The sequence below is a fragment of the Procambarus clarkii genome, chromosome 9, assembly GCF_040958095.1.
Source record: "Procambarus clarkii isolate CNS0578487 chromosome 9, FALCON_Pclarkii_2.0, whole genome shotgun sequence".
In the NCBI taxonomy this organism is placed as follows: Eukaryota; Metazoa; Arthropoda; class Malacostraca; order Decapoda; family Cambaridae; genus Procambarus; species Procambarus clarkii.
The window spans coordinates 13,638,887-13,648,886 of NC_091158.1; the positions used below are offsets into that span (position 1 = coordinate 13,638,887).

Genomic DNA, 10,000 nt, shown 5'->3' on the forward strand with positions numbered 1-10,000 from the left:
CTGAACCAGCGGACACGCCCTTCTATCCGGATTGTGGGGGATTGTCGCGGATCTGTGTGTAGGGGAGGGTAGGGGTAGGAATGGAGGGGAAGTAGTGACGGTGGGAAGGATGGGGGAGGGGGGGGGTGGAAGTAGGGAAGGTGCAGAAGGGTAGGTAAGGAGGGTGGGAAGGGGAGGAGGAGAGTGGACAGAGGGTGATGGGGTTACCAGACGAAGGGCGGAGGGGAAAGGGAGAAATGGTGGAGGGATAGGAGGGGAAGGGAGAAATGGAGGAGGGATAGGAGGGGAAAGGGTGGAAGGGTAGGTGAAGGAGGGAGGAAAGTGTGGAAAAGTAGCATGGGGGATATGGAAAGGGTTTAAGAAAGTAAGAAGACAGAAAGGGAAATACACTGGAAGAGCTAGCGAAAGTAAACGATCAAAGACTAGAGAGGCAAGAAAACCTCAAATGGAAAGATAAAGAGCAGGGAAAGAACTAACAGGAAGGATAGAGATGTGGAATGGAGGCGAAGGAACGGAAGGATGATTAAAAATACAGATGGGAGGGTGAGCAGTGAAGGGAAGGTGATAGATGGAAACAAGGAGTTTGCACAGAGAGAGAGAGAGAGAGAGAGAGAGAAGGGAGCAAATTGAGTGCCAAGAGAGAAAATTACAAAATGGTTTAAAAAAAAAGAAGCAGCAAGATAGGAGAGATTGAATAAAGGGGAGCAGGTTAATTGAGGGTAAGAGCAGGGAAAGGGGAGAGCAGGGAGGGAGGGAAATGGGGTGAATAAACAGACAGGGAAGGGACAACCACACGTAAAAGAGGTAGAGAGAGGGAGAGAGAGGGAGGGAGGGAGGGAGGGAGGAAGGGAGAGAGAGGGAGAGAGAGAGAGAGAGAGGGAGGGGGGGAGAGGGGGAAGGAGGGAGGTTTTCCTGGGATATCAACCCCATCATTCCCTGCACCATATTTTGCCCCCATGTGCTGTTGGTCTCCCCCCACCATTCTCCCCTGTGCTGCATGAGTACAATCATCATTAGTTCCCCATACAGGTCATGCCTCTCTCTCTCTCTCTCTCTCTCTCTCTCTCTCTCTCTCTCTCTCTCTCTCTCTCTCTCTCTCTCTCTCTCTCTCTCTCTCCCTTCCTCCCTCCCTGAAGAAGAACATGATGTAAATCAAGATAAGTTCACTAATGCACTGGGGGGGACTTCAGTGTTCATGTTGTATGTATGTTAAAAGCTCGCATGAAGGACGGAACGCACACACGCACGCACGGGAGCAAGCATGCACGCACACACGCATGCAGTGCACAGCGTTCGGGATTCACTGTCAACGGACCCGGGTTAGAATCCCGGTCGGAGCAGAAACAAATGGGGAAAGATTCTTTCACCTGATGCCCCTGTTCACCTAGAAGAAAGTGATCACATTGCAACACAATGCTCACCGCCAGGACGAAGTTGTGTATTACTATGTGTATTACACACCTTAAAAACGACTGTGTATCCAGTGTACTATGTATCCAGTCCACTGGATATGGGTCTCCAGTCCACTGGATATGTGTCTCCAGTCCACTGGATATGTGTCTCCAGTCCACTGGATATGTGTCTCCAGTCCACTGGATATGGGTCTCCAGTCCACTGGATATGGGTCTCCAGTCCACTGGATATGGGTCTCCAGTCTACTGGATATGGGTCTCCAGTCCACTGGATATGGGTCTCCAGTCCACTGGATATGGGTCTCCAGTCCACTGGATGTGTCTCCAGTCCACTGGATATGGGTCTCCAGTCCACTGGATATGGGTCTCCAGTCCACTGGATATGGGTCTCCAGTCCACTGGATATGTGTCTCCAGTCCACTGGATATGTGTCTCCAGTCCACTGGATATGTGTCTCAGGAGGCAGCCATAGGATACCTCATCAACTGGACTGTAATTCACCCGTCGGACTGCGAGCAGCGGCGTCTATAACAGCCTGGTTGGCCAGACCGTCAACCAGGACGCCTGGTCAGAGAGCGGGCCGCGAAATCACTGAGCCTCGGCACCACCCATCAAGGTAACCATGATGATCACACTCATTACTTTTAAACATTCACTTATTCATCAATGTATAATGCGTACAGCGGGGAGCCGGTCGGCCGAGCGGACAGCACGCTGGACTTGTGATCCTGTGGTCCTGGGTTCGATCCCAGGCGCCGGCGAGAAACAATGGGCAGAGTTTCTTTCACCCTATGCTCCTGTTACCTTGCAGTAAAATAGGTACCTGGGTGTTAGTCAGCTGTCACGGGCTGCTTCCTGGGGGTGGAGGCCTGGTCGAGGACCGGGCCGCGGGGACACTAAAGCCCCGAAATCATCTCAACATAACACCACGTGAGTCCAATTCTTCGCCACGTGAGTCAACACCCCCCAGGAAGGCAGAGGGATATAACACCACAACAAACTATAGATTATAAGGTTGATTATAGATTATAGACTCTATAGATTATTATATGACAATAATAGTACCTGTTGAAGAGGCGGAAGAGCAACGAGAAGAAGGAAGATCTATAGAGCCTTACCTCACCCCCCCTCTCTCTTCCCCCCCTCACCCCGCCCCCTCGTCCAAGTAGCGGCTGCGGCAAATGTAAGATTTGAGTGCCATCTATCATGATTACATCAAGACAGAGTGAGACTTCATGTACCGCGCGAGGGATGCCGCAGCTGCTCTGCGTTATCGCTATACCACCGCTTTTTAATCTAATCACCAGTGGATTTATAACCCAGTTTGTGGCACAGTGTCTGTGCTGGCCTTAACCTCCCCCCCCCCCCCCGGCCACCCCCTGTTCTCTCTCACCTCTCTCTCTCTCTCTCTCTCTCTCTCTCTCTCTCTCTCTCTCTCTCTCTCTCTCTCTCTCTCTCTCTCTCTCTCTCTCTCTCTCATTCACTCTCTCTCTCATTCACTCTCATTCTCTCTCTCTCTCTCTTTCTCTCTCTCTCTCTCTCTCTCTCTCTCTCTCTCTCTCTCTCTCTCTCTCTCTCTCTCTCTCTCTCTCTCTCTCTCTCTCTCTCTCTCCCTCCCTCCCTCCCTCCCTCATAACTCTCGTATTACACCTCGCGGTTAATTCAAGCATCCCAAGTGGATCCTTTATCCGGAGTGCATCTCGGTATCATTGCCGCTTGCCTTATATCAGAAGGCCATTCTGCGTGTCAGCTGAGGCTTGGTTGTGTCCCTAGAAAGCGGAAAGGGGGGGTCGAGTTAAGCGTGTCCGCTGTGTCATCACAGAAGTGAGCCACAGTGTCTCCCTAAAAGCCTAGTTCCCTCTCGTATATTTTCGCTCCAAGATCTGGCGCTCTTTATTTACCTGCCGCGATCGAGCGTCGACGAGGCGCGAACGAAGCCATGTGGGAATCTTCGGCCGTGATGAAAGGTGTCTGAAATCTGAGAGATCTCCCAGCCACGGGATTGGTGGGGACGTCCTCTTCCCCCCCCCCCCCCTCTCCCTCTCTCTCCCTCTCACCTGTTTCGTCACTCTCACCTGTCCTCTCCTCCCTCCCTCTCTCTCTCACCATATAGTTCCTAACCAATCAGCAATTGGCTGCCATAATCGTCGAACGACAGGAAATAGGAACATTTTTGTACTTACCAGTCATTAACTTGGATTCTTTGGAGTAGGCACCCGCACTCGTCAGTAGCGGCGAGGTGATTGGTCCGATTGGCGATGACGTCAGCGGGGCGTGGCCAGGGGAGGTGACGTGTGCAGCGAGGCTTACGGTTGGCTGGCGGGGCAGGAAGGGGAGGAGCGAAAAGGGTGAATCTCTCAGGAGATTGGTGGAGAGCCCGAGGGGCGGGGCCGGCCAGAGGCGTGGGTGGTACGGGAAGGGGAAGGAGCCGCCCAGAGAGCCCGCCAGAGAGCCGCCCACGGAGAGAGAGCCGCCCAGGCCGCCCAGAGAGCCCTGGGAGACGAGGGGCGGGGGCGGCAGGCTCAGTAAGGAGGCGCACGACACACCTGAGGAAGACAATTGTTGCATTGGTTTATATGTGACTTTGGCACAGTGGTATAGTTACAGGTGTACAGGTGTGTACAGACACATGTGTACACACAAGAGGGCAGACACATGTATACACACAGGTAAGAGTGCAGAGACATGTATACACGTAGTGTATATATGTGCAGAATGTAGACACATATACACATAAGTGTATATGTGTGCATATACATATGTGCATATGCATATGTGTGCATATGAGTGCAGACACATGTATACACACTAGTAAGAGTGCAGACACATGTATACACACAGGTAAGAGTGCAGACACATGTATACACACAAGTAAGAGTGCAGACACATGTATACACACAGGTAAGAGTGCAGACACATGTATACACACAAGTAAGAGTGCAGACACATGTATACACAAGAGTGCATACATGTGTATACACATAATTAAGATTGAAGACACATGTATACACACAATTAAGATTGTAGACACATGTATACACACAAATAAGAATGAAGACACACACTTATACATAGTACAACTCATACAGACACAAGCCCATACAAGCACAGCTACAACACAATGTTATAACAGGGTTGGACACGGTGTGAGGGGTACCTCCCTAGGAGGAAACAGAAGGGTGTAGGTGAGAGAAGTCTAAGCAGGGAGGAGTGCCATGTGCCGTGCCTCAGTGATCCGTACTGGCACTCCTCCTGCTCTTGCTAACACGCGTCAACGACCTGCTAGAGGAAATAGTCAAGAACATCCATGTTTGTAATACAACTGCTGTGTGTTTACTGTAAGCAAATAATACAATAAATACACAATTTTTGTCTTAACTCCGACCTCCTTTCCCGCACCTGTTCCAGCCCCACTCCTGTGCCAGGTAAGTCCACTGCGGGCTCACCATAGCCCGTGCTACTTGGAACGTTTTGTTCCCAGTGGCTGAGTCTTAAACAACAACAACCTTTCCCGGCTCCTATCCTGTCCTTGTATCCCGCTTGTTGTGTACCTTCCTGGCTTAGGAGTCAGGAAGGAAATATGTCATGAAGCCTTCCTGGCTTCATGACATATTTTCCTTTCAATAATTGTATCCTCCAATCTCATAGGGCAGGCTCTGAGGTAAGGGGTGAGGGGGAGGGCAGCCCCTGAGGTAAGGGGGTGAGGGGAGGGCAGCCCCTGAGGTAAGGGGGTGAGGGGAGGGCAGGCTCTGAGGTAAAGGGTAAGGGGAGAGGAGACACTGAGGTAAGGGGAGAGGAGACAGTGAGGTAAGGAGCTCCAAAACTTGCTTAAGAGGGAGAGTACTGAGTTAACTGTGGGAATACCAAGTAGGCCTCTTCTCTCCCGCCTCCTCCAGGACCCTCACAACTACCCTACACCCTGGATTGCTGTCAGGGTGTTGGGTGTGTTGCTGTCACCAGCAGCAAACACAAGCAGCAGGAGGAACAAGAGCAGCAGGAGGAACAAAAGCAGCAGAGGAGCAAGAGCAGCAGGAGAAGCAGATCAGCAGCAGTAGCAGCAGCAGCAGTAGCAGCAGCAACAACAGCAGCAGGAGAAGCAGCAGCAGCAGTAACAGCAACAACAAGAGCAGCAGCAACAGCAACAAGAGCAGCAGCAGCAGAAGCAGCAGCTGTGGTTTGCATGTTAGAGGCAGCTTGGGGCGGGGTTATGGCCGCGCCGATAACCGCCAAGATTCCCAACACCTTCGCGATTTTCACCTCTTGTCCACACTTTATGCAAATACATTCAAATGAACAAGCTGGGCACATCACGACCAACTCTACAGCGCAGGTAAGCAGGGAGGAACACTTGAGGAGAGGTAGGGAGAGAGAGTAGGAGGCAGGTGAACTACGTAGAGAGAGAGACAGAGAGAAAGGAACAACTAGGTAGAGAGAGAGAGAGAGAAAGGAACAACTAGGTAGAGAGAGAGAGAGAGAAAGGAACAACTAGGTAGAGAGAGAAGAAGAACTAGACAGAGAGAGAGAGAGAGAGAGAGAGAGAGAGAGAGAGAGAGAGAGAGAGAGAGAGAGAGAGAGAGAGAGAGAGGAAGAACTAGACAGAGAGAGAGAGAGAGAGAGAGAGAGAGAGAGAGAGAGAGAGAGAGAGAGAGAGAGGTGAACTACAGAGAGAGTAAGATGATAGAGAGGAAAGAGAGAGAGAGAGAGAGAGAGAGAGAGAGAGAGAGAGAGAGAGAGAGAGAGAGAGAGGGAGGTACCGGAACGCTATTAATGAGAAATAAAGAGAAATAATGATAATTCAAGACATAATAGAGAGAGCGGAATATGAACGCTGATAGGTGAACAGGCGAGAAAGCTTGCTTGAGAAGACAGGTAATTGACAGAGACCACGAGGAACGGGAGAGTGAGTGACAGGGTCCTGCAGGGGGACAGGTGAAAAAACAGTAGTCCAGGGCGCCTGACAGCTGGGTGGACAGAGCTTCGGATTCGTAGTCCTGAGGTTCCGGGTTCGATCCCCGGTGGAGGCGGAGACAATTGGGCAAAATGTTTCTTTTCACCCTGATGCCCGTGTTACCTAGCAGTAAATAGGTACCTGGGTGTTAGTCAGCTGTCACGGGCTGCTTCCTGGGGGGTGGAGGCCTGGTCGAGGACCGGGCCGCGGGGACGCTAAGCCCCGAAATCATCTCAAGATAGGAAAGGAATGGGAAAGAGAGGGAAGGAAGCAAGAAATACAGGAATGTGCAAAATTGCTGAGAATGGCGAGTTGAATTGAAGAGAAGTAAGGAAAGTGGGGAGAGAAAGAGAGGGAGGATATGAAGGGAGGATAGGGAAGGGTAGGATAGGGAAGGGTAGGATAGGGAAGGGAAGGATAGGGAAGAGTAGGATAGATCCCACCGACGGATGTAGGATAGATAGATACCAAAGACATGTATCACACACGTGGTTGTAGTGTGGGGGTGGGCGTGAGCTGTGTGATCGGGGCCTCGTCTGTTATGGGTGCGGCATAACGTAGTGTGGGGGCGTCACCTTGTGTCTGATGTGTGTGTGGGGGCGTGACCTTGTGTCCCATGTGTGTGTGGGGGCGTGGTCTTGTGTCCCATGTGTGTGGGGGCGTGGCCTTGTGTACCATGTGTGTGGGGGCGTGGTCTTGTGTCCCATGTGTGTGTGGGGGCGTGGTCTTGTGTCCCATGTGTGTGTGGGGGCGTGGCCTTGTGTCCCATGTGTGTGTGGGGGCGTGGTCTTGTGTCCCATGTGTGTGTGGGGGCGTGGCCTTGTGTCCCATGTGTGTGTGGGGGCGTGGCCTTGTGTCCCATGTGTGTGTGGGGGCGTGGCCTTGTGTCCCATGTGTGTGTGGGGGCGTGGTCTTGTGTCCCATGTGTGTGTGGGGGCGTGGTCTTGTGTCCCATGTGTGTGGGGGCGTGGCCTTGTGTCCCATGTGTGTGTGGGCGTGGCCTTGTGTCCCATGTGTGTGTGGGGGCGTGGTCTTGTGTCCCATGTGTGTGTGGGGACGTGGCCTTGTGTCCCATGTGTGTGTGGGGGCGTGGCCTTGTGTCCCATGTGTGTGTGGGCGTGGCCTTGTGTCCCATGTGTGTGTGGGCGTGGCCTTGTGTCCCATGTGTGTGTGGGGGCGTGGTCTTGTGTCCTATGTGTGTGTGGGGGCGTTGCCTTGTGTCCCATGTGTGTGTGGGGGCGTGGTCTTGTGTCCCATGTGTGTGGGGGGCGTGGTCTTGTGTCTCATGTGTGTGTGGGGGCGTGGCCTTGTGTCCCATGTGTGTGGGAGCGTGGTCTTGTGTCCCATGTGTGTGTGGGGGCGTGGCCTTGTGTCCCATGTGTGTGGGGGCGTGGTCTTGTGTCTCATGTGTGTGTGGGGGCGTGGCCTTGTGTCCCATGTGTGTGGGGGCGTGGCCTTATGTCCCATGTGTGTGGGGGCGTGGCCTTATGTCCCATGTGTGTGTGGGGGCGTGGCCTTGTGTCCCATGTGTGTGTGGGGGCGTGGCCTTGTGTCCCATGTGTGTGTGGCGGCGTGGCCTTGTGTCCCATGTGTGTGTGGGGGCGTGGCCTTGTGTCCCATGTGTGTGTGGGGGCGTGGCCTTGTGTCCCATGTGTGTGTGGGGGCGTGGCCTTGTGTCCCATGTGTGTGTGGGGGCGTGGCCTTGTGTCTCATGTGTGTGTGAGGGCGTGGCCTTGTTTCCCATGTGTGTGTGGGGGCGTGGCCTTGTGTCCCATGTGTGTGTGGGGGCGTGGCCTTGTGTCCCATGTGTGTGTGGGAGCGTGGTCTTGTGTCCCATGTGTGTGTGGGGGCGTGGCCTTGTGTCCCATGTGTGTGGGGGCGTGGTCTTGTGTCTCATGTGTGTGTGGGGGCGTGGCCTTGTGTCCCATGTGTGTGGGGGCGTGGCCTTATGTCCCATGTGTGTGGGGGCGTGGCCTTATGTCCCATGTGTGTGTGGGGGCGTGGCCTTGTGTCCCATGTGTGTGTGGGGGCGTGGCCTTGTGTCCCATGTGTGTGTGGGGGCGTGGCCTTGTGTCCCATGTGTGTGTGGGGGCGTGACCTTGTGTCCCATGTGTGTGTGGGGGCGTGACCTTGTGTCCCATGTGTGTGAGGGCGTCACCTCGCGTCCCATGTGCATGTGCTTGTCGTAGTGTGGGCGTGGTTACACGTCACGTGGGCTGGTCTTCCTAGACACCATAATGGTCTAACCAAGATATCATCTGAAGGATGCCTGTTCTCTTGTCTAACTAGATTTGTCTGCCGTCACGAACTAATTTGTTTGGATTAGAGTTAAATCGTACACAAGACTGTACACCAACAGATTTTAAAATCTTCCCAACCCAACATAATCCAATCAAACCCAACCCAATCCAACCTAACCTTCCTCAACCCAACCCAACCTTCCTCAACCCAAACTAATCTAACCTAAGCTAATACACTCTATCCTAACGACATATTCAATTTACACCCGACCTATCGAGGTGTACATGTGTAGTGTAGGCTCATCTACACTACACATGCCACCTACACATCTCTATACACACTCATCTCATCTACACTGAGTGTGTATGTGTACTTCCTCTTGTGTCTTCATCTCAACTCATACTTTAGATGATTTATTCATTTACAAAATCTGTTGATTTAATTCCCATTAAAAATAATAAGATAATTACTGTAATCTGTAACCGTGTATGGAATAGTGCTGATTGGTATCATTTGATACAAGAATGATGGGCATGTATTGGGTAGACTGGAGTTGTGTGTTGTGTGTTGTGTTGTGTGAGGCTTGACCTCAGATAGCTGAGTGGGCTAATAACAGTATACGAGCGGCTAAATGTGAAGTAATAGTCTGGTAATTAATGCATTGATGCAATTGGTGGTGATCTGATTATAGTAACACACATTATTTGATGAGTGAAATATTGGAGTGGGATGATCTCCTCCTCCCCCCCCTCCTCCTCCTCCCCCCCCTCCTCCTCCTCGTGTGCGTGTGTGCACGTGCGTGCGTGTGCGTGTCTCCGCCGTCAAGACACCAGGAGTCGATCACAGTAGAGACGACTCGAGTAAGACTAAAACCCTTGAGGAATGTTCTCGGTCGATAACCTGTCGTGTCCTCCCCACCCTCCCCCACTCCCCTGACCTCTCCTCCTACTCCTTTCTCGTCAGCAAGAAGAAAAAAACGGGACATGGCGAGCGCGAGCATAGAAAGGAAGAGATAGAGGGAGGATGACAGGAGGAATGAAGATGGAAGACGAAGATGGGGAAATGAGGTAGTACAAGAAAAGGAGAAAAATATATAGGAGCGAATAGGAGGAGAAAGACAGAATTTGAGAGAACGCCCAGGAGGAGATGACGGAAATGTACCAGAAATAATGGTGAAGAGAAAGTATGAGAAAATGGAGGAAAAAACAAGACAATTTAAAAGACGATCGAAAGTGAGATGGTGAAAGTAGAAAGCCCTAAGAGATACTGGAGGGAGAGACAGAGAAAGAGATACTGGAGGGAGAGACAGAAGGAGATAATGGAGGGAGAGACAGAGAAGGAGATACTGGAGGGAGAGACAGAGAAAGAGATAATGGAAGGAGAGACAGACACATGAGCT

At 52.0% G+C, this 10,000-nt stretch overlaps 1 protein-coding gene across 1 annotated transcript in view; it reads right to left on the reverse strand.

The window, feature by feature from the left end:
* Positions 1 to 10,000, reverse strand: part of LOC123766304 (uncharacterized) — a 284,726-nt gene that overhangs the window by 253,576 nt on the left and 21,150 nt on the right. The window contains exon 2 of the mRNA XM_069321156.1: positions 3,596 to 3,958. Within this exon, the coding sequence (XP_069177257.1) occupies positions 3,596 to 3,958 (363 nt within the window). The remainder of the gene's footprint in view (positions 1 to 3,595; positions 3,959 to 10,000) is intronic.